The following is a 25,638-nucleotide window of genomic DNA, read 5'->3' on the forward strand; positions in this document are numbered from 1 at the left end:
ACACCTCCTCCAGCAGAGATCGGATGTGCCTGAATAAAGTCTGTGTAATCGTGTAGGAACCAGATACCAACGTGTGTAAAATTTTAATGATTGAGGTGTTAATAGATACCTTAGATATCCTGAGTATGCAAGGATGGACCACATATGCCACCCTGTCTGTTGTTACTGGGAACCGGCTGGGCTTACTTTGCCACCGTTCCCTTTCTTTATCCCAAATGCGCCCTCTAACCGCAGTAGGAAGGACTTAAACTGCTGCCACAACTGGAATCCTTCACGGCATCCAGAATTGCATTCCTTCTGGGTAACTGTCGCTGCTAGTGTACCCCCTTGCTGGTATACCTTGGCTGGTAACCCTGACCTCTTCCTATAGATCAGGGTTGCTGTGGATGCAACCCCCTGGCCTATTCCACTGACCAGAGCTGCTGGGTAGAGGGCAGAGCGGTGGTAATGGAAAGCTGGGTCCAAACCTCAGACAGCCAGAAACGTATTAGATTTGGGTCTAATCTGTAGGTCACAGGAAATTACAGCAAGGAAGAAGTGGTCAAGCAGGTCTTGAAGCAAGTGATGTTTATTTGCTGAAGTGCCCTGATAAGGACAGTTCACACTGGATGAAGGTACCAGTGATCAGAAAGTCAGATGGAACAATAATGATACATATCAGTACAACCCAGTGCTGTTTTATACAGTTTTGGACATAGCCTCGCAGAGGGTAAGCCAGCCCCCTGTACTATTTGCTGGCCCTAAGAAGTCTGAGTTATTTTTAGTATCAGGACGCAATCTGTTTCCCCAAAACATAGATTTAAATGCAATTTATACTTAACAAAATTTACACTTATTCGTGATATCCTACATCACGTGCTGTTTACATTGCTAGATTTCCTGTCTGTCTAACAAGACCTACACACAGGTAACGATCCGCTGCCGGGCCTTCAGGCCAATTTGTCACTTCACATGAGAGAATTAGTAAGCATTTCCTGCTATCAGCAAAACAGACTCCCTCCCCACATATGCCTAATTGGAGATTTCCTATAGCAAAGTTATAAACCAAAAATTAATCTCTTCCCTGGTTCCGTCTCAGCAATAAATACATTTCCTATAAAAAAAAGTGCACAGATACAAACTAGCGCCCTGAGCGGTTACCTTTAAATACATTTATTTAAAGGTTGGACCAACCCTCCTTGTCCAAAGTCCTCTGGGCATCACGCTCCCATGCTGTCTCCAACGGTTCCAAGGTCTTGGTAGCCGGTGATAAGGTAACATGGTATATGAGGGACACCAATCCTGGGAAACCCACTCAATACATGCAAAACTTCTCGAAGGTGGTATGTTTTCGCAAATTGGCGGTTTTGCAATGGGTGTGGATGAACCCTCGGATTTGAATGTAAGATAAATGCAAGGAAGACGGGAGGCCCACTCTCTCACTAAGATCAGAAAATGTGTGTGAAGCAAATTCCCCCGAGATATGTTTGAATTGGGTTATTGCCGCTCTTTGCCAGGGTGTGATATACGAAATTGAACTCCCTAGAGGGAATGCCGGATGATGCCAAAGTGGAGTAAGAAGTGAGGGGAATGTAGTGAGGTACTTCTTCTTGAGGAGTTTATCCCATATGTCTAGCGTGAATTGTATAGTGGGGTGATATTATACCAAGGCTGATCTCTGGTTACGTGGGAGCCAAGCAAGGTATGCAGGATGTAGGCAGGTGTTAGTGCATTCTCCAAATCTACCCATCTCTCTTTCCCCCGGAGTCGGTTGCCAGGAGGTAATGTGGCTGAGATTGAGTGATTGGTAGTAATGTTCAAAAATCGGGACCCATACCCCCCAGACACAGCTGTTTTTTGCTAAACAGGAGCGCCGAAGTCGTGGTTTCATCATGCCACACAAATCATCCACATATCTGTTGAAGGGAGGACAGGAAAGTCCCTGGAACTGGGATTGGGAGCATTTGAAAGAGGTACAAAACCTTGGGGAGTACGTTCATTTTAATCACGCTTATTCTACCAAACCACGAGATGTAGAGGGGATCCGATTTGGTTAGGTCCCTTTTGATGGAATCTAAAAGTCGGGTATAGTTAATTTGAAAAAGTATGCTGTACTCCTTGGTGATGAGTACCCCTAGGTACAGTGAACTCTGCTGTAGCAATGACAATTTTATATATTAAAAAAAAATAATCAAAAGCTTAAAATAAAATATAATAGAGTGGCTGACACTTAAAGCACTTTGTTTAAACTGGAAATAAATTGGAGAGGGGTTCTTGAGGAGAGGAGCTTCTGAAACTGTGCAGTTTGATTTCTAAGTGGCAAAGCTTCTTGACCACACTATGCCTCATTGTAACAGTGTCCCACAGATAGGATGGTAGAGAAAATAATATTAATAATAATAATCATGCCACAAGAAACTTATAAAAGGCCATCAAGCATTGTCACAGAAATGGCCCATGACAAATAATGTGAGCTGGACAAGAAAATATAGAAGCTACTGCTTAGCTGCATAATTTGTAACTGGTTCCATCACCTTTTTGTTGAAGGGCTAGTTGTCTCTTGCTCTGTATGTCCTGCAGTGTGACAGCTAATCCATGGGAAAGGCTGCCTGAGCCATTCTCTGTCAAAATTGCATTCTAAGAAAAGAAGAGCTGAGTAAATTTGTGAACCAACAATCAGTAATTACTTTCAGATGAAACAAATTAATATGTAAGCATATACAGGTATTGTAATCATCTACCTTTGGTGAAATGCTTCGGCCAAGTGTGGCAACCGAGAACTGGGAAGTAGGTGAAACTGCTTTCATCCGTGGGAGGGTAGCACCACCATCAATTTCTGTTCGTGAGCAAGACATCTGAAAGGGTAGTTATGGTATATGTAAATTTGACTCAATAACTGTAAAGTGGTTTTAATGTTTTTTGGGCTTTTTTGTTTTTTTCATTTAAATTCAAATCATGTGGTAAAAAGTCCTTGACATGAATGTGGAAAACATGTAAAATGATATAATTTAGTATGCATAAAAAACACAATGAACAATGAGCTAATTAAAGCACTAGATAGGGACAAAATATTTAATTAGCCTTCAAATGAGCCTAATACATTTTAACTAATATGTGAGTTGAGGAAGCAGAGAAGGAGGGGGGCATTACCTGTTGGGCCTTACGAGAGGAGAGAGATTTAGCAGGGAGGGGCGGAGGGGAGGAAGGAGGAATGCTACAGGGATCAGGTGCAAATTTCTGGTGCTGGTCTTCCAAATTAGAAGCAGGTGTAGAGTGACCCTCATAAGGCACAGAGCCTGCCTAAAGAAGTAGACAAGGAGAAACGGAAAGACGAAATAGGTAGTAGAACAAGGTGATAGAGAAGAGGTATTATGAAAAAAAGAAAGAAAAAACAAAGCAAGAAAACAACACCAACATGGACTTGTTTAATTAAGCGGTGCTACTTGAGCCACTGCATTGTGAATCAACTTCATAAATTAGGCTTCGTAACCCAATGGTTTCCAAAGATTCCTCTTTAGATTTTATTACAATTTTTTATGCTATCCAGCCCATAAACAAAACATATACACCGATTTAAAAAAATACTTAAATAATATGGACATGTCAAGTTTAGGGCTCTAGAATATACCACAATGCTGTATAAAATGCATGCATAATGAAAGATGTCACAACCATATGGTTTTGTTTGATGATATTATATATAATATACTGGTCAATATTGAAGATCGATGTTGTCAAGTACACGCAAATTCTTGAGGAAAATCTGCGGCCCACTGCTAGACAGCCAATGATGGGCAGGTGGTTCACCTTCCAGCATGACAACGACCCTAAACATACTACCAAGAAAACCATGCAGTGACTTAAGGATATGAAGGTGAATGTCCTTGACTGGCCAAGTCATAGCCCTGACCTAAATTTGATAGAAAATCTGTGGATGGATTTGAAAAGAACAGTCCATTGCCACTCACCATGAAATTTCACTAAACCTAAACAATTCTGCAAGGAAAAATGGGGAAATATACTACAATCTAGATGCACAAAGATGGTAGACATACATCCAAACAGACTGACATCTGTAATTATAGCAAAAGGTGGCTCTATAAAGTATTAAATCAGGGGACTGATCGCTTTTCCAACCTTAGTTTTTTATTTTTTCAGTTTTTATTTTATTAATTTTCAGAAAAAGTTTGCTTTAATTTCAACTTCCATGGTGTAATGTGACAAAAGGTAATGAATTTAACAAGGTATGTGAATTTGTATAGGTGCTGGTGCATATGGTGCATGTCCATTAACTACAGTTCTTTTCACTTTTGTAGGATTTACAGTGGTTGAATAAACAGCATTTTCTTGTTAATTATATAGTGAATAAAAAAGGTAAATTGATGTACAGTGCCAATTTTTTTTCTTTCACAAGCCAAGTATAATGGAAAATGTGTCAAAACAGTCTCAGCCCACTAATATTTTAGGGTCACTCCTCATCAAATCAACACAGGGTTTCAATCTTACTTTTTCAGATTGTAATGAAATTTTGTATAATAAATGCTGTCATTGGTGTAAAGAAAACCCCCAAATCTGGATTTTATATACACCTTTAAAGTTGCACTTTTTTTTAATGAAAAATTTGCTTCTAATGTTTATTTAAATTGCATTTGAGCTCACCTGAATGAGCTAGAGAGTTAGGCACAGTCATTTTAAACCTCTTGTTATGGGCTTTCATATGGTATATAGCACAACAGTATGTTGCAATAAAAATTTAAATTGTAAAATTTTCCAAATCAAAATTTTGATTTTCTCAAAAAGCCATTTTTAATTTTTTTGAAAAACTTCTCAAAAATCGTTCATACTGCAGTTAAGAAATCCCCAACTTTTTATTTTGGAATCAAGATGGGATCATCTGCTACAAGAGCTTTCATTTTGGACTGTTTGTTAAAATAATGAAAATGAGAACTATCTAGGCCTGTTCATTACTTTTATTTCCTGTAGCAACCAATTTAAAACACCACAGCAGTCTCGGACTGGGCTGCCGGGGAAATAATTTCCATGAGACTCTGCTGAGGTGTAAGAGGTGCATGTGCTGAGCTCTGATTGGAGGAGCCCATCACATGCTCCTCTGACCGGTGGAAATCAGCATATAGCCTCATGGACTGTGCCTTCTCTTCTCTGCCTGGTCGGGTGACTAAGGCTTGTTCTTGAGAGTACAGTATTGCTCCCAGTAAGCTGGGTCTCTCCCTCCCAGCACTCCTTCTCCAAGTTGCTGTTCCTTCCTTCTCCCAGCACACATTCTCCCAGTCTGATACTCCAATGTAATTAAACACCCTGCTTTTTCAAATGTGGCACAAATGGTCCAGGGTCAGGTTAGGTTTGGGTGGCCTTAAATTAATGACCCAAGGGGCTTTTATTCACTAATTAAAGCCAAAACAAACCTAACCTGTCCCTGTAAAATCCGGGTCTATTCAACACAATTGAAGTGTCCTTCCATTTAGAGTATCTTTCCACTTAAGTTTAAAGACCTGTGCAGAAGTGGGAGCAGGCACTGTCTGTAAAATCTCGTTCCCAAACATACCTGAAGAACGTGCATTACGCTAATGAAATGAACTGGAAAAAAATATTGTTTTGCATTTTATTAGATGTGTAGTGCCTCAATAAATACAATTTTCATGAATTACTCAAAACTTAAAGCTCTTGTAGCAGAGGATCCCATCATGATCCCCAAATAAAACGCTGGGGATTTATTAATGTATGAACAATTTTTGAGATGTTTTTCAAAAATGTAAAAAATATGTACTTTTGAGAAAATCTAAATTTTGATATTGAAAAATTTAACATTTTTAATTTTTATTGAAACATAATTCTGTGTTATATATCATATGTAAGCCCATAAAGAGGTTTAAAATGAGACCTTGTCCAACTCTCTAGCTCAATCAGGTGAGCTACAAATGCAATTTAAATAAACGTTAAAAGCAAGTTTTCGTTAATAAAATTGCAGCTCTAAAAAGGCATATAGCTTCAAAGCTAGTGTACGTATCAGCCTAGGATTTGGGGGTTTTCTTTACACCCATGGCAGCATTTATTATACCAAATTTAAATGAAATTTAAGAATACAAGGTAGAATTTTTTATAAAATTGAATTGATTTGATGCAGAATGACCCTTTACGGAAACTATATCCATACCATTCAAGAGTTACACTTTATGATGTACAAATTATCATGCACCTACTTTTTTCTTTTCTAACATCGGGGTTTTACATACAACTGCAATGAATCCCTTTTTTACTTTATCAGTATTGCTATTTATCTCCGACTCTGCCCAGACTATAACACACACCAAACCCTCCCTCTATGTCTAGATAATATGCATTTGAAAATGCAAATAGAAATGTAATTAAAATTAATAGAAAAGTGAAGCAAAACAAAGCTCATTGCAAAAACCTCTATCATAGGCTTGAAATTATTCGCTTTTCCAATCCTTATTTCAGTGCAGATATACAAGTCCGAAAGTTGTCCCATGCAGTAAAGGAGGGTGTGTTAAAGACAATATGCAATCTTATTGCATGACCAATCTTATTGCATGACCAAAGTATGTAGACACCTGCTTCTAATGAGTGTGTTTGCCCATTTCAGCCACACCCATTGCTAATAGATGTATAAAATAAAGCATACAGCCATGCAATCTTAAACATTACCAGTAGAGTGGGTTGTACTTAAGAGCACAGTGACTTTCACCACACCATGGCACTGCCATAGGGTGTCACATTTCCATCAATTCAATTTGTCCAATATTTGCCTCGCTATAGCTGCCCGGGCACATGTAAGTGCTGTTACTGTCAAGAGGAAACATGGAGGAGCAGCAGCAGATCATCTGAGACGCTTACAGAATGGAACCACAGAATGGAAGAATGTGTAGCACATAAAAATTGACTGTTCTCAGTAACACTCAATTCCGAACTGCCTCTGAAAGCAGCAATGTCCACATAACAACTGTACTTTATGAGCTTCATCAATTGGGTTTCCATGGCCACATGTCACAAATTTTTAAGTCAACAAAGATGAATTATTCCATTAAGCAACCATCAATATAGACATCACATAGACTGAGTTACTGACCTCTCCGTGAAATCCCTGCTTTTCATGTAAATATTTTAAATGTTGGTTATATAGATGACTTATCTCCCTACCAACTCTCAGATTGGTGCTTGATCTTTTCACTCACTTCTTCTCACTACTGAAAATGCTTTTAAATTGCATAGCCTCTTTCCTGGTACCAACTTAAGTGCTTACTTTATTACTTAAGTTCTCCTTCACCTACCTCCACCATCATTTAACTCCCACTGGCTTCTCGGCACTCCATCCATTGATCTCCTTTCTTTAGGATGTAAGCTCTCAGGAGCAGGGCCCTCTTTCCTTATGTGCTCCTTTTACCAGTCTATCACACTCTGTACCTCTTGGCCTGCTTCCCTAGCCCTATTTTCTTAAGCTTCGGCCTACTTCTCGCTGATTTCTACCACCACTTTCACTCATTGTCCCAGTAATAATTTGATGTGCATTACCATGTTACCTGTGTCTGTGTATACATTTTTGTTATTTCTGTATCATGTTGAGTCATGGCTCACTGTTTTTTGTATGTTATGTACGACGCTGCGGACCCTTTGTGGCGCCTTATAAATTAAAGATAATAATAATAATAAAAAAAATAATACCACCCTTCCTACTCCTCCAGTCTCAATGGTATTTGCCTCTATAACTGCTTTTACCATTTTATAGTAAGGTAAATTCAACAGCTTACCTAATTCATTACTTGCCCATTCTCTGTTGTATATTTACAGGCTGCCTAATCTTGCTTCATCCTGCTAGATATGTTATGCTTATTGTACTGCTATTAAGATTCTTTGCCTTGTCACCACTTTCATCAATATTGTCCTACCTCATCTCTGCTTTTATACGCTGTTTCTGTATCACTTAGAAATAACTTATTGCATAAATTTACTATAATTAGTAGTGCAGTGCGCCAATGTACATAATTGCAAATATACTGTTTCAGAAATAAATACATTTTTCAATTTTAAAATCGGTACGGAGTAAATTTGTTTTTGTAACCTTTCTAAAGGAAGTCCGATGCTAATTAGACCTTTTCTTCTGAGTGACCAATACATCTTATTGGCTTGAATGCACAGGAGAGAGACGTTAGCCTTTCATCCTGGGTCTTGGAGACACAGGAAACCTATCTGAATAATGTAACAGCAAGTAATTTAGGAAATCACAGATTGATGTGAATTTTGTCACATTTTGTGAATTTTAAATTACGTTAAATCCAAGTTTGACACCAATGACCATCATCTCCTCTTGCAAATCCTCCACCTCTGAGACACTGTGCTCTCATGGTTTACCTCCTACCTGACAAACTACTCTTTCCCCCTTTATCACTGCCTCCACCTCTTTCCTGCTGGCATCCCCCAAAGGTCTGTTCACAGCCCTTGCCCATCCCCTTCTACACTTCTTCCCCCTGTAACCTTCTCAACTACTTCAGCCTCCAATACCACCTCTTTGCTGACGGCATCCAGATTGACCTCTCCCCCAACCTATCTTGGAGTCACCTATTGTCTGTTGGCCATCTACTGTTTGATGTCTCTGAGCTTTCTTTAAATGAACAAGTTGAAAACCGAATTCATTGTCTTCCACCTTATACTATCTTCTCTTCTGTGTCCCTGAAGTCCACTGCCTTCACCCCCCACATTCAGTCTCTCTCCTGGTCTTGTAGCATCAACCTTCGTAATGTCTCCAGCATCAGGCCTTTTCTTGGAAGCATGTAAAACTCTCCTCAATTCTCTTGTTATCTTTCATCTTGATTACTGTAACCTTGTCCTATCTGGCCTCCCTTACACCCCCCACTTCAATACATCCCCAAATCTGCCGATTGGTCTTATTTTCCGCTCTAAATCTGCCAAACCACTCTGCCAGTCATTGCAATGGTTTCCTGTACCCTATATATCCAGTTAAAACTCCGCACTCTATTCTCTTAGAATATCCATCCATCAATCACTCCCTAAAACCTTGTCATTCAAGCATACCAGAACCACTCCTAACAGTCACCTCCACAACATCTGCCCTCACTCCCTTTGTGTTCACCACTCCACTTTGGAATGTATGCTCTCATGAACTGGCTCCTCTTAGTGTTTTCTTCACATAATTAAGTGTGTGGGCTGTATTTATGTACATTTTGCTGTGTTATATTGTTGCTTTTGTATCTTTGTAATTTTGTTGCACAAACCCCCTATGTACAGTGCTGTGGGATAATAAAAGATAATAAAATATCAAATGAATCTCACAGCCAAAGCTAAAAAATGGCTTATTCCTCACAAATTCTCCTTTTCCACTGGCTTTTTAAGTTGTTCATAGAAACTCTGCCCACTATTGTTCTGAGGCATGGCGACCTATCTTAATTTTCATATTTTTAGTATGTCCTTTAAATGCTCTACTTCTCATTTGCTTCTACTTTTCAATAAATCGGAAATCAGAACTGATTTCCCTCCATTTCTCTGCATCACAGTACTGCACCTACCCAAGCCCCTCATTGTGACTTATACAATTTGTCATTTATTACCATCTTGCATGTCCATCTGCAAAACTCCTCCAATGACTCATCATTGACAGTCTCCTAGCCTTAAAATATCCATAAAAATCAGTAGACTAGGTTAGAGCTAGTCTATTGTCAGATATCTCTACTGTGCACATAATACCTACATTATTATGTACTAAATCATTGATCTTTTGCATCCTTTGTTGCCTCCATATATTACTGTATTGAGATAGTAATTTATATCATTTATATAGCACCATTCATTTTATGCAATGCTTTACAGAGAATATCTAGTCATAAACATCAGAAATCATCATTACTAAAATATAGATATGCAAGTCTTCTGGCTGAAGAAATCTAAAAATCGAATGAAAAGGAAGTGTGATGCAGCTTGACGGAGAAGAGTCAGAGCTTTAAATGTATTACCCCTCTACTGGTATTTTATGAATATGCTCAATATTGCAGTGTGTATGGCTTAAAAACAGATGCAATGCCCAATAATAACACAATAAAAAATGAATTGGCTCATCAGGCATTTGATAAATGCAAGCTAACCGCATCACAAATATCAGCCTGTTTGTGAAGACATCTTCTGATCACATTAGACCCCAACACATGTCAAAAGTGATCCAACAGGCAGGATTAGCCCATCATTGGCGAACTTAACACTACATACATCTGCACTGAAATGAAGGTTAAAAGTGAATGCTTTATTATGCATATGTTAATGTCAAAAATTACTTTAATACTTGATCAACTGGTATTTAAGATTGCAGGGCCTTTATGGGTAAATTGTAGTGTATATTGGTCACATCTGGTTTTGGAGAAGATAAAAAGTAATATGTTCGAAGAAATGTTAAAACATTATGGTATCAAAAGATATGAATACAAATACAATCGCAGAATTGACAGTTTGGATAGTTTGAATATGAAGAGAAAAATTAATAAGAAAATAAAATATATGTATAAATTAATACAGGTTTGTATGTGGTGAACGAACCTCCGCAGAGATGGAGGGAGAAGAGGATGATGAAGAGGAGAAATGAACAGAATGGGGCTCTTCACAGGAAGGTGCACAACAGGTAGATTTCGCACCACAGTCAGCAAAATGGACAGCAATAGAACCATTGCTTGCAGTCATGTTTCCCATTATATCATGAAGCTGGTCTATAGTGATGTACTGAAGAGAATACAGTAAAGCAAATAAAAAAACAATTCAGTTAATAAGTAAAATTTGATATCTCCTGATGTAAGAGGGTCTGTGTACAAAAACCTACAACAGAAAATACTTATAAAGAGCTATGTACTCACTTTATACTATACAAATAGACATTTACCCTCACAAACTGTGCAATATACCACGGATTTATCTCTGCGTACTGCTCACAATACAAGAGATAAGCAAATTTTTCAGTACTGTTCCACAAAATATTCCATAGTGGAAAATATTTTTTTGCATGTTACGCCATTCACAACAAATAGAATTAATTGACGAGTCTCAGCTCTGGTTTGTGAAATTTAAATTTACAAATACACTGCAAAATGGCACACCATTAAATGAAGTAAAAGTAGAACTCAAAGACAGCTGCAGTGCAACTCTACACCTCTGCAATGTTGATTGTTCGACCACGAAAGTCGATTTGCGTGAAGTTAGGCATATATTAGTAATGACTGTGCTGCTGTCTTATAGTTAAACTAGTGTGTTCATAAATCCACGGCATCATTCTTTAGATGCCGCCACCTGGCTACCCCAAAGCGCGTGTACCCAGAAGGAGAGCCGAAAGGATCCAACACTGGACACACAAGATAGGAAAACTTTACTAAACGTCAAGGAGCCGGTAATACATTTACTCTCCTTTAAGGACAATACCCAGACCAAGATTTCTCTGCATGCATTCTTAGCTACAACAAAGTATATAAGATTTATCCCAGCAAGATTATTTTTGCATCATTATTATTCTTGAAGTAGTTAACCAACATTTTAGATCACCATGTTATGAACTTATACTACCATGGACAAGCCAGAATTGTGCTTTGAGTAATTGGACATTGAAACACTTTGTCCCACTCAGCAAACCGAATTTGTACACTATACAGTTTGCTTGATAAATTGCTTGCATCTTATTGATATTGTTTTTGATCTAATATTTTGTCAATACACTTCCTATGATCAGCTTATCTAGGTTGCTTTTTGTTTCTGTTTTTGTTTTGTATTCAATTTTTCTAATATATCAAGTTTTACTCATTCCTTATCACCACACACAAACACACTATCTACATTTTCATGTGCACTGAAACTACTCTCTTTCTTTGTAATCCACTAGCCCGTGGAGGAAAGGATAGCTCTACCCCCAATCCGATCAGCACGAACACCAATTTATTTAGGAAGTGCAGAGAGGATCTAATACCCAATGCCTCCAAATTGAGTCAGTCATTCGTCCATCTGTACATCAGTGAGATACTCTCTTTTTTTTTTTTCTTTACAATTAATGTGCAACATACCACTGATGTATTAAAGTAGACAAATAAATACAATATGGTTCCATTATTGGAGAACACCATTTGCAAGCTAAAATCACCTTAATGAAAATAGGCATAACATTTTTTGTATTCCATATAGCGATAAAATATATAAAACTGGATAATATATAGGCCAGCAGTAGTGACATTCTGGACACATTGGGGCTGATGCAGAGTGGGACGAGTGCCAGTTTAAGCACGCTTGCACAATTCTGGCACTTACGCTTGCCTGCGTCTGGGGAGGTAGGACAGGGGAGGGAAGGGTTGTTCTAACATTGAGCACAGTAAAGGAGTGTCCACGCAAATGCAGCTCATGCAGACCTGCCGAAATATAAGCATACGTGCCTGTAAGGAGGTGCATCTTTTACACCTGCTGTAGGGCAGATGCAAATACTTGTAGATGATGATGGCTTGCTGTAAACCTAGGGCATATGCTGCTGTTGCTGAGACAGGCATATCTCAAGATGGGTAGAGCTCTGCATATGGGCAGACGCTTTTTTTATCAACTCTGCATCAGCCCCACTGTCTGGGTTCTCTCTAACCACCATGCATGGACAGAAATTGTGTGTGTGTAACCGTGGATTTCTCAAGGGTGCACAAAACGTCTCTACGCCACTACTATAGCGAGATTGGCGAATGGCACGTATTAATATTGGCATTATCTAAATCATAAGGCAACAAAAGCACTACACCAGATATGTCAGAAAGGAAAGAAAAAAACAAAAAAACCTATGGTTGTCCAAGGAAGTGGCAGCTGCTATAAGCTGCACATAACAAATACAGACAAATCCCAGCAGTTTATTTAAAAATGGAGTTTGTCTTCACACAGAATGAGGTGAGGAACAGTATAGTAGTTACAGAATTAATGAAATTGCTTTAAAAATTATCCTGGCATCTCATGTACAGGAGAGGTGCCTCTCATGCAAACAGCAAACTATTCCTCTCATATCTGCCACCTTTTTCACGTCACTGGTGAAGAGCAGCGAAAACACAGGGAAGGCAGATCAGCATACTACATGGTTCTGAGCTATGAAGCCTTTCCCTAACAAACAAGGTAAGGAGGGTTGGTACAGTAATTTCATAACCTATATTTAGCAAAAAAATGTCACCTTTCAAAAGATGGTTGACCAAAATTACCCACCACATCCATGAGAGATACAATTTACAAGACCTAAGGGAAGTGTGGATTTACTGGGAGCATGGATTTATGCATAAGTGTTCAGGAGCTGAGAGAAGGAATGACAGTGCTGGGAATGGGATGGATATTTATTTGTAGCCCAACTGTTAATTATTAAAAAAAGGTGCAATTCTCTACTGCCCACACCAATGGGTAAATAGCAGCAACTCAGATAGCAATAATACACACTTATAGAAAGCTATTGTTACCTCTCTCCAGAGCACATTTCAACTTTGCTTACTGACAAATGTGCAATAGTAATGCGAATAAGGAGTATTTCTATATAAAATATCTGAATTTCTCAAGCAATAAATAAATTACAGCAAACAAGGTTGAACATTACAATAAACAGAAAGTTGTAGAAATTTGGTTCAGAAAGTAATAGAATCTGAAAAATCAAAGTTAGACAAAAATAATGCATAACTTAAAAAAAGATTAGCAATTATTTGCCTGTTAACCTCTTGCAACAAATGTGAAACTATGCTATGAGCTCTGTTAGAGAACTGAAGGGTAGAGCAGGAACAGGAGGCGAGACATTGTAGAAATGAAGATCTGCAAGGCACAGGTAAAAGCAAGGAACTGAGTAGAGTGGAAAAGATGGAAAGACCATGGGCCCTGTGTTTAATTGTTAGCTTTTCTGACGTCTGTCTGCGACGTAAAATCATATTATAATCTCTCTCTCTCTCATATATATATATATATATATATATATATATATATATATATATATATATATATATATATTTATTTATTTATATTTATACACAGACATGTGCTGTGCTTCTATTCATACTCCAAATAAGTGGGTGAGAGATTCATAGAATAAAGTGGATGGCAGGTGGTTTGTTACCTCTCTGAGACCCAAAGACCCAGTGGAGTAAACCCTTCGACCTGTCAATGTTTGGTATCTTCTCTCCAATTGAACAAGCTTTTCTTTCTCCTGTGAATACATACAAGCAATTTAATAAACCATGGAAACATTTAGCAATACTGAATGATGTATACAAAACCTGTGTTGGGGGCGGGGGGGATAAAATACATAAAATAATAAATAAATACAATTTACTCCTAACTGCCCACTTAACATAGTAGCTACTCCAGTTGAGTTATGCCTTGCACATTAGGGTGTGGTCCCAACCCTTCCCAAAATGGAACATGGCAGTTGACTACAGTTACTGTACTGTACCGTGAAACTATTTGATAAAATGTGTGAACAATAGATCACCTCATGACAGCATTCAGAATGGATGTTGTGTTTCCAAATGCATAAGCATTAGCTAAATAATGCCTTGAATGAGAGCAATATTAGAGGAGAGAAATTATTATATATTGTTCTCCTTGCAAGTATACTGTAAGAAACGTTATCAATAAATGTAGTATACAATGTTAATATTTTCAGTACTACAAGACAATGTCACATATTCTGCTTAATACCAAAACATTTTGCATATGACAAAATGTATAAAATGCAGGGTGAAAGAGGCCTTTAACCCACAAAAAAGCTAACTGCTTAAATTTTATCCTCCCTGCCCCAGCCCACCAGACTGGTGAATTGCACAAATCACTTGTGTACATGGATTGTATACAGTAATTGCATAGACACAAATACATACGTATGTAATGCTTTGTTCCTGGACCTTATAACTGCATCAAACGTTGATTAAAGAACACATTTTTAATCCCTATACTCAGGAGAATAATATTGTCAATAATTGGGTAAAACTTTGGAGAGATGCACAAATTGTCACATTTTTGCATACATTTATGTATATTTTGTATAATTATTGTCATTAAATAATATAAAGAAAAAAATATTTCAGCACACTACCAAATGAAAGCTAGTAAAACAAAGACATTCCTGGGTAAATGTTAAAATTGGTCTGGTTATGAAGGGTCAAAAACATCTGGTCACAAAACAGTTAAACAATTAATTTAAAAAAAACAAAGAACAAAGGCTAAAACAGAATGCACATTGAACAGCATTATATTGCTAATGACAAAAATATCTCCATTTTACCTTGTGTAGCTGTACTAATGTGGTACTTCTCTCCTGACCCAAATGCTCAGCATCCTGTGCAGCCTGAAAACGGATTTGATTGGCTTGAAGCTCCAGTGCAGCCAGACGTTCCTGTTACAAATTAGAAACAATTCCCTAAATTAGATACAGTAGTTCTCGTGTAGGTCCATGCCAAACAAAATTTTATTTGAAATGCTGCATGCTTCATAATCCCCAGTAAATGCAGAGACTTTAAGGAACTTAAGAAGAAATAGACATTAACTCCAAATAAAATAAATATTCACTTCATTAACACAGGACACTCAAGTATACTAACATAGAAACATAATATGATGGCAGAAAGGAACAAAACTAGTCTATCTAGTCCACCCATTTTAGCACCTATATTGGTTCTTATTGTTGTGTTTATTTTCTTTTTTGTAGTATAAATCTTGTACAACAGTGTCTTTCTATATTGCTGATATAAGAGATGTTCAGTGTATAAGTTATTGGTAGACTCGGGCAGGATTTTCCAGAGCCAACTTTTGGCTTACATTGCCAAGATCTACATCCTCAAGAGACAACACAACTCAGGTGGAGTCACTGCATTTGAGATCTTGAGGAAAAAGATGGTGTGTGTAAAGGCTGAATACAGTCATGGCCAAAAGTTTTGAGAATGACACAAGTATTGGTTTTCACAAAGTTTGCTGCTTCAGTGTTTTTAGACCTTTTTGTCAGATGTTGCTGTGGTATACTGAAGTAAAATTACAAGCATTTCATAAGTGTCAAAGGCTTTTATTGACATTAAGTTTATGCAAAGAGTCAATATTTGTAGTGTTGACCCTTCTTTTTGAAGACCTCTGCAATTTTCCCTGGCATGCTGTCAATCAAATTCTGGACCACATACTGACTGATGGATTTTGTTTGTCCACCCCCCTCTTGAGGATTGACCACAAGTTCTAAATGGAATTAAGGTCTAGGGAGTTTCCTGGCCATGGAGCAAAAATTTTGATGTTTTGATCCCCGAGCCACTTAGTTATCACTTTTGCCTTATGGCAAGGTGTTCCATCATGCTGGAAAAGGCATTGTTCGTCACCAAACTGTTCTTGGATGGTTGGGAGAAGTTGGTCTTAGAGAATGTTTTTGTACCATTCTTTATTCATGGCTGTGTTCTTAGGCAAAATTGTGAGTGAGCCCACTTCCTTGGCTGAGAAGCAACCCCACACATGAATGGGTCTCAAGATGATTTACTGTTGGCAAGGCATGGGACTGATGGTAGTGCTCACTTTTCCTTCTCTGGACAAGTGTTTTCCTAGTTGCCCCAAACAATATTAAAGGGGATTCATCAGAGAAAATGATTTTACCCCACTGCTCAGCAGTCCAATCCCTGTACCTTTTGAGGAATAACAGTATGTCCCTGATATTTTTCCTGGAGAGAAGTGGCTTCTTTGCTGCCCTTCTTGACACCAAGCCATCCTCCAAAAGTCTTCGCCTCACTGTGCGTGCATTTGCACACACACCTGCCTGCTGCCATTCCTGAGCAAGCTCTGCACTGGTAGTGCCCCGATCCCGCAGCTGAATCAACTTTAGGAGACGTTTCTGTCGCCTGCTGGACATTCTTGGGCGCCTTGAAGCCTTCTTCACAACTACTGAACCTCTCTCCTTTGATCAAAACAGCAAGTATTATCTTTACTACTGAATTTTTTACTTTTGTTCCTATCCAAGAGACTGTTTATTGTTAAAGATGGCACACGGCGATTCTAATTTTTGACAATGGATCATTCTGCTAAAGCTACATTGGATCATCATCTCTTTACTGAATAGTGTTTGGAAGTTTTGAATTAGGTTGTAGTACTGGTGGATTATTCAGTATCTTACTATTGAGATACCAACGTTAGACTTTATTGTGCCATTTACTTCTGCCAGTTGGGACTGGTTAACATCATTTGAGGAGCTATCTTTGTGATTCAAGTGTTTTATGTGTGCAATCTCCACTGTCATAGTTACATCAATTGTTGCCAACTGTTTGCTTTAGACTAGTTATTGTCTTACAGATTTTGTATTAATTTATTTATTGGGGCTGTGCAATAATTGTTCTGTACTGTGCACTTTATAGTTTTAATATTTTAGTAAAATATTTTTATCTTTACATTAGTCATTTATATAATATAAGACAATATGTTAAACACCAACACCTATCATATAAATATTCCATTTATAGTATCAAGTGTGGTGTGAGCATTGTTCTATATGACAATCTGTGTATACATACTATCTCAAGGAGTGATACGTTGAAATCTACGTGCTGCTGCACCACACTATCGGTTTTTGAGGTTTGAGCACGGCTAACCATAACTATCTGTAAACCTATATAGGCATGGCTACCCTTATCCACAAGTAACTAGACACTGCATATGTACTCTGGTTAGCTAGGATACATTAACAGGGCAATAAAAAGTACATGTTGTAATGCTCCACATTTTGTAATAAATGAGGGACAGGCTGGTTAAGGTATTATCAAACTCATTTTGTGACAGCATCACCACCTGAGGGACACATACAGTTGACAAAGACCTTCTGGAGGAACAATGATCTCAATAAGGTGCAGACTCCATGGTCTTTATGTAAGTGAATAGGTCTAGTCCCTTTTTCCATATTGATATGGTACAAACTATCTTTTGCTTTTGCCACTTCTTTTACATTGGAGAAAACCTCACAGGGAAACATTTCCTGCAACTCATGATCTAACGCGTAGGAACAACCCTAATGGAAGAAGGCTAACAATGTAATGAAGACATTTTGTTACCAGCATTATTCCGATATGCCACTTGGATAATGATGGTGTCTCTACATGTAGAACTATGACTTACTGCAGCTCAAGTGACTGATTATTGGAACTTACGGGACCAGAGAGAACACCACTCAGCAAACTCTTTTGGGTCTATAATATTGAACCTAAACTTATTCTACAGGGTGATTCAAAAGTCGCAGTACACCCTTTTATTTCAAAAACTCTACAGGGATTGGGCCGATTGGCCGATTTCAAGATGGCGCCCATGTTTGGTACATACCGTAAAAGATAGACCACGTCACCCATACCTTACTGGAGTATTCAGGTTTCCCAATTTCCTGTAGAGTTTTTGAAATAAAACGGTGTACTGCGACTTTTGAATCACCCTGTATATTATTTCTCCATACATAGCTAGAGTTAGTTTAGGTATCCATACCATTGCATCAACCCTTCAGAACTACCATCAATATAAGGTGACATTCTCCAGATTGCCTAGGTTTCTTTAACACTTAGATCATTCCTCCCAATCAGGTTTTATTACCAACACATCAATTCCTGTAAAACATTTACAGAAAGAGCAGCCACACATACATACACGTCACCTTAACAGTGATTTGAGCATTTGCTACTGTACTTCCCTTCACATTATATGGGATTCAGGGTAACTTCTCAGTGCTTTCCATAGCTTTCTTTTAAATAAATGCATCCGATTACCATGGTAAAATATCAAAATTACCTGAAAATGGCAAATTTTAACATGATATTTTTCCATGACAATACAACTTCCATATGAAAATACACTCACATTTCTTTACTTGTGCTCTTTTTTTTCAATCACTGTTACATAACTTCACCACACCACCATCACTTGCCTGGGGTTTCTCTTTCATGATGACTCACTCATTCCTCACTTTCCAGAATATCAAACTATTGGCTCAACACAATTACCTTCCTATGAGCAATACTCCTTTGGCAATCACCCTTGTTCTTTAGTAGTTGCTGACTTGTGATTTCTCTCTCTTCTTCCAAACGACTCTCCTTTTCCAGCTGTTGGAACTCCAGGTCTTCAAATAGCTTAATTTGTGTCTCTAGGTGCTCAGATTCCTTAAGAGAGCCACACAAGTATCTGACATTATTCACAGTTGCCAAATGAGGATAATTAATACAAAGGACTACATCATAAAATACAACAACGGAGAGTATAGTAGGAGATCACAGTGGCAGAAAATAGGTGCATAAAAGAAAGTAACAGTGACGAATCTTAAGAGACATGGCAAGAACATTTAGATATAACAAAACACAAGATATAAAGTTCCAACAAAACAGAACACACAAAATAAACAAGCAAGCATGCAAATAAAATAAGACATCTAAAATGCATAGAACACAAAACGGTCAACACCATAACACAAAGCCCAAGGTGCTACAACCTAGTGATATTGAATACCTGCGCTAGTGTGAAACAACACAAATACATGTAAAGTGTACAAAAATACAAAAATAATTTAAGTCCATAGGTATAGTCCTTAAATAGAAAACGTGGAGATGGTTCTTCTTGGTGACTCCGTTGTGAACGTAAAAGAAAAAGAAAAAACAAAAACAGTGTAACCTGTATTTCAAACTTGGATGCTTTCTCAGATATATTGCATTGGAAACAAATAATATTCAGTGCAAGTGTGTATAAAACACTACATTAATTGTTCACCATGTAAAGATGTAATATATTTCAAACAGATATATAATTAATATCTATTTAGAGCCAAATGGTAAAAAAATAATATTTTTCCACTCCGAAATAATTCCCAATAGGGAATAAGAAAGTATAATAAATAGCAATTACTCACTTAAATGAGAAAAAATATTCAATCATTTTAATTACCAGACAAACTGGATAATACTTTTTTCAGAATAAAACATGACAGAAATTTTTTCCCATGTGAAATCCAATATCAGTAGCTATGTACGCTGACCCCATGTAGATAACAGACAGGCATATATAAAAACGGACTGACAGGTCTGCACAACATGAGATGTTAAACGGCCTGCAACTCAGCTTTTCTCAGTTCTTTAGTTATTAGATGTTTTCCATTATGGACAGCGAACCTGAAAACGGATCCCCACTTTTACAAACGCGTTTCGAATTTGCTTCTTTATCAAGGTGTGGGGTACTTAGCATAGGATCAGGTTTGAAATACCCCGGGACCAATCCAATTTCAAATATCTTTATAATTAACATATTTCTTAGTTTTATAACACAGTATACCTAATACTATAAAAATACATATTGTAAAAAAAAAAAACAACCTGATTATTGTTGTCTACAGACAATATATTAATAAAGCAACAAATAGACCTGGACTTGTATAAGTTACCTAAAATATAAATAGTCCAGCTAAAACACGTATAAATGGAATCTATATTTATAAAAGTAATAAAGTGTTAATAAAAAAAGGATCCTATTTAAAAAAAAAAAGAAAAAATTAGTTTTACATGCCATTGAAACCACTTTAAATTCAAAATCCTTGTTTAAACCGTTTGGTAATAAGGAACCAAATGAATAGATCAATTGCATTTCTGCCTGTGCTAATGAAATACTGGGATCTTTCTTTCTCCATTCTCCAAAAATGTTTTTAATCCCACAAATCGAAATAATGGAGTCCATATTACAACTCTGTTTCTCTTCACAGTGCAACGATAGGGAATGTAGGTCGGAACCTTTTTAAATATTTCTTACACACTCCGCCCATCTCTCAATTTTCTTTTAGATTTCCCTATGTACTGTTTTTTGCAGCTACACTCAATAACACAAATATAATTTTTAGAACTGCATGTTTGGCCGGGTCCCTGCAGTGTTCAGCTGCCGCACATGTGCGGCGGCCATCTTTAAATGGATTCCAGCGCCAGCGGGGTTTAAGCACCAGCATTAGGCACTGTGGGCATAAGAAACGGTTTAAATGTTTCAGTTACATAAAAATTTATTTTTATGTGTGCAATGGAAAACATCTGATGACTAGAGGACTGAGCAAAGTTGCAGTGCCGGCCGTTTAACATCTCATGGTGTACAGACGTGTCAGTTTTTAAATATGCCTGTTTTTCATTTACATGGGGTAAGCGTACATCACTACGGATACTGGATTTCACACAGAGAAAATTGTCTGCCATGTTTTTATTCTAAAAGAAGTATTTTCCAGTTTATATCTGGTAATAAAAATTGTTAAATATTTTTCTAATTTAAAAGAGAAATGGCTATTTATTATACTTTCTCATTCCCTATTGGGAATTAATTCAGAGAGGAAAAACATTTTTTTTACCGTTTCGATATCAATAGATATTATATATTGGTTTGAAATTTATTAAATGTTTACATGGAGAACAATTTAAGGAAGTGTTTTATACATGCTTTTATTTGTTTCCAATGCAATATATCCAGGAAAGCATCCAAGTTTAAAATACAGGTTACACTATGTTGTTTTTGCTTTTTCTTTTTTTCACATGTTAACAACGGAGTCACCAAGAAGAACCATATTCACGTTTTCTATTTAAGGACTATACTAATGGACTTTTTTGTTTAATTATTTTTGTATTATTGTACACTTTACATGTGTATGTGTTTCCCATAGCGCAGATATTCATTATCACTAGGTTGTAGTAAATGTTTATGGCATTATTTTGGGTTGACAATTAGATAGTGTGGTCTGCTGCATGTGTAGAGGGCGTGTTTTATTGAATATTTTGTTTGTTTTATGTTACAAAGCACAAGGTGGTTGGTATACATGTCCACATATAAACTACCAAGAGTTGTCTAAAATCCAAAAGGCAATAAATATTATATTAAATGCATACAAAAAAAATACAAACCCCATTTTAAGGGGTCTAAAAACACATACCATATGTGAAAATTGCCATGCTTCTGACTTCAAATCAGAATTATTTTTGTTGTGACATTCTTAATTAATCATTCACTTAAAATTGTGGGCAAAAAAGAATATTTAATAAGATCACATTTACCCACATTCATCTTGCATGTTACAGAGATAATTGTGGATATATAAAAACAATGAAATATGTTTACTCTACAAATATAACAGCCGATCAATCAGACTTTCCCACAGCTTTCCTTCAAATCTTTAGACGCTCTTTGAAAACCCATCTCTTTTTTAGAGGTGACCTTATTCCTGATAGCACTATTCACACGAATACACCATCACAAATGTTCCATTCTTCACTCTGAGCCGCTCCTCTTGTTTCAGCTGTGCCCTCTTCCCCTTAGAATGTAATCTCTCTAATGAGCAGGATCCTTCATAAACTTTGTTTTCATGTCTGCAATTACTTTGTCTACCTTGTATGTCATTGTTTTATGTACATACTGTTTTCCTTACTGCACAGCGATGTGAAGCACTGTGGCTCCTTGCAAATCTGATAATAAAAATAATTTTCATAAAATATCCAGCAGTTTCAAGTTGCTTATTGTAGCTTATTCTTGCAGAAAAACCCACTAATGAAATTACATACAAGTGGTGAAAAGAGTCTAAAATAACCCCTGCACTACAAGCACACATCTCCTGTGGATCCACATATTACCATGCTCCCTCCTCCACAAACACTGCTCCACGGACAGATAAGTATTGCTTTATCTTTAGATTTATTAAATGGAGGTTCTTGTGTTCAGAGCACACAGACACATACACTTCCCCACAAGCAAAGGGCAATACCGTATGTAAATCTGTACCAACCACTTACAATTATCAACCTTCTACAGCAATACCCAAAAGTACATGGAAATAATGTCATGTAACAAGAGGAAGTGAATGTCTCTTGGTTGCCTACTTTGACCCGGATAGGACATGCAGAGACTGCTCCCAGTTTATGAATCTGTAAGCTTAATGCAGTGGAGGTTTGTGCATGTGAGGGGCCTGGGGAGGCCATTTATATATGAATCTGCATAGCAGTAAAAATATAGTTTTAATGGAAATTGAATGAAGGTGGTTGAATGCAGATATGTAATATACACACACACACATATATATATATATATATATATATATATATATATATATATATATATATATATATATATATATATATATATATATATATATATATATATATATATATATATACACACACACACACACACACACACACACCCCCCTTTATGGTTTAATGCTACAATGGAGTTTTGAATGGAATACTGTTAAAATGTGTAACTGTGAAGATGTATAAGTGTACGTGTGTTTATGGAAGTTTGTATTAAGTGTGTTTGAATGGAACTGTTGTGGTTACACTGTATGTGAGCTGTTTGCGTTAAGGGGGAAAGCTTGTGATAGTACTTAACCTAACTGGTAAATAGTTACACATTATAACTGTGTTATGAAAGTGTGTGATTAATACGTGACTGTTGTAGATTAATTGTGTCAAACAGAAATTGTATACATTTGAAGTGACACTGTTTGAGCAGTGTGGCTAGATAGAGTGGTAAGATGGCTGACATTGTGTAAGCTCCTGTAGTGCTATGCATTTGTGAGACTGTGCTGTACATTCGATTTATGAGACAGTGAAATAGGATTATGGTGTTTCAATGAAATATAAATAGTTTGTCTTATGTTGTAGTTCGGTGAAGATTGAAGTTTAATATGTGACTGTGTGCAATATGTTACATCGTTTTGTGTAGGGATGATAGGGATGTGTAGGAATGGTTTGATGGTAGAAGAGAATATTTGGAAGATTGAAATGTGTGCTTAAGAAGGGAGTCTAGCATGTGTCTCTCCCTCCCCCTCCACACACACACACACACATACGCACACGCCTTTATACAATAAGTGAGACTATCTCTTACACCCATATCCATACACTACACAATAGTTGGTCAAAACACAAACAGAATGACTTGTAGATTTATAAAAGAGTTAATGAATGTAATGCATTATTTGAACAACTATGCCATATCACCCATGTCAATAGAGTGAACGAAACCTGTTGAGTTTGTATAAATACTCTGCCTACTGTTTTATAATATATGAGTTTTGTACAATTAGAATCTTAATTAATAATACAATATGTTTTAAATGAAGCTACATCTTGTGCTCGGTTTTTCTTGAAGGGATAAGCATAAGTTATGTAAATATTGGTCCTGTGGATTTAAGGGAAAATAAGACTTATATTTCTTAGGTTGAATCAGAACTGCCTTTGCGAGGAGTTGGTTGACGGTAATAGTCATGAGTAAGGTTATTAAATGGTCATCCATACATTTGCCAGGATATTAGAAGCCCATACCAATAGGATCACCCTTTTACACTTAAGTGGGCTTTGTCAATTATGCCAATATGATAGTAATTGGGAAAGTTAAGACTATCATAAAGGACCGCTCAGGTGAAAAAAAATAGCATATGATCATTGTGACATGTTTACAGCACAACATCTTGTTCAGAGTTTAGTAAATGTTAATAGTAGAGATCATTCAACATATACATACATTTGCAGTTCAGTGTACTACACATGCAGTAATCTAAAATGGATTGAGCCAATAAGAAAAAGTAGTTTTGGAATGGTGAATCTCATTATTCATATTTATTTAATATGGTTGTGTAAGACAACTGGTTGAGCAAGAAACTACAAAACAGGATGTTTAAATGTAAGCATACAACTATTAAAATTATCCAGATTTATATGTAGGCCATTCTATTTTTTCCATAGGGAATTAAAAGTTGGATGTATGAACTTTGTTTTATATAGTGATAATTTTGCCAATTCACTTAAATAGGTTCCTCACATACTGTGGCTGGATCACCTTTTAAATAACTTATTATAATAATATATTTAAATTATTAGCACAGTGTGCCAATTTATATCATTGCAAACATACGGATTCTTGATACTTTGTATTGGAAATGCCTTCATTTTTGAGGTATTGATTTGTAACTTCTGAGACACACGGAAGGTTTTGGGATATAGCAGATAAGTGTAAATTTTGTCAACTTTGCATTGCAATTAAATCCATGTTTTGGGGATAATCCCGATACTAAAAATAACTCAAGACTTCTTGGGGCCAGCCAAGAGTGCAGGGGGTTGGCTTACCCCCAGCTAGGCTGCGTGCAAAACTGTATAAAACAGCATTCGCTTGTCCCGAAATGTGTCATTATTGTTTCGTCTAACATTCTGATCACTGGTACCTTCAACCAGTGTGAACTGTCCTTGTTAGGGCACTTGAGCTAAATAAACATCACCTGCATCAAGACCTGTTTGTCAACTACTTCCATGCTGTAATTTCTTGTGACCTACAGATTAGACCCAACTCTAATCCATTTCCTGCTCTTCTGAGGTTTGGACCCAGCTTTCCGGAACCACCGCTCTGCCCGCTACCCAGCAGCTCTGGCAAGTGTGATAGGCCAGGGAGGATCCATCCACAGCAACCCTGATCTAAAGGAAGAGATCAGGTGTACCAGCCCAGGTGCACCAGCAAGGGGGTACACTAACAGCGACAGTTAACAAGAAGGAACGTGGTTCTGGATGCCGTGAAGGAGTCCAGTGGTGGCAGCAGTTTAAGCCCCTCCTAATGTGGTTAGAGGTCACAATTAGGATAAAGAAAGGGAACGGTGGCAAA

The 25,638-nt window shown here is 37.2% G+C and overlaps 1 protein-coding gene across 13 annotated transcripts in view; it reads right to left on the minus strand.

The window, feature by feature from the left end:
* The window catches only part of PHLDB1 (pleckstrin homology like domain family B member 1), a 240,117-nt gene that overhangs the window by 68,534 nt on the left and 145,945 nt on the right, over positions 1–25,638 (minus strand). For 11 of the 13 annotated variants that reach the window (XM_075191275.1, XM_075191282.1, XM_075191271.1 and 8 more), the window contains 7 exons: positions 18,987–19,142; positions 15,269–15,379; positions 14,102–14,191; positions 10,555–10,734; positions 3,130–3,279; positions 2,721–2,834; positions 2,514–2,616 (listed from right to left, as the gene is read on the minus strand). In XM_075191275.1, the coding sequence (XP_075047376.1) occupies positions 2,514–2,616; positions 2,721–2,834; positions 3,130–3,279; positions 10,555–10,734; positions 14,102–14,191; positions 15,269–15,379; positions 18,987–19,142 (904 nt within the window). The remainder of the gene's footprint in view (positions 1–2,513; positions 2,617–2,720; positions 2,835–3,129; positions 3,280–10,554; positions 10,735–14,101; positions 14,192–15,268; positions 15,380–18,986; positions 19,143–25,638) is intronic. The other 2 variants (XM_075191277.1, XM_075191279.1) reach the window with 2 other exon arrangements.

Source organism: Mixophyes fleayi, chromosome 11, assembly GCF_038048845.1.
Source record: "Mixophyes fleayi isolate aMixFle1 chromosome 11, aMixFle1.hap1, whole genome shotgun sequence".
Classification (NCBI taxonomy): Eukaryota; Metazoa; Chordata; class Amphibia; order Anura; family Limnodynastidae; genus Mixophyes; species Mixophyes fleayi.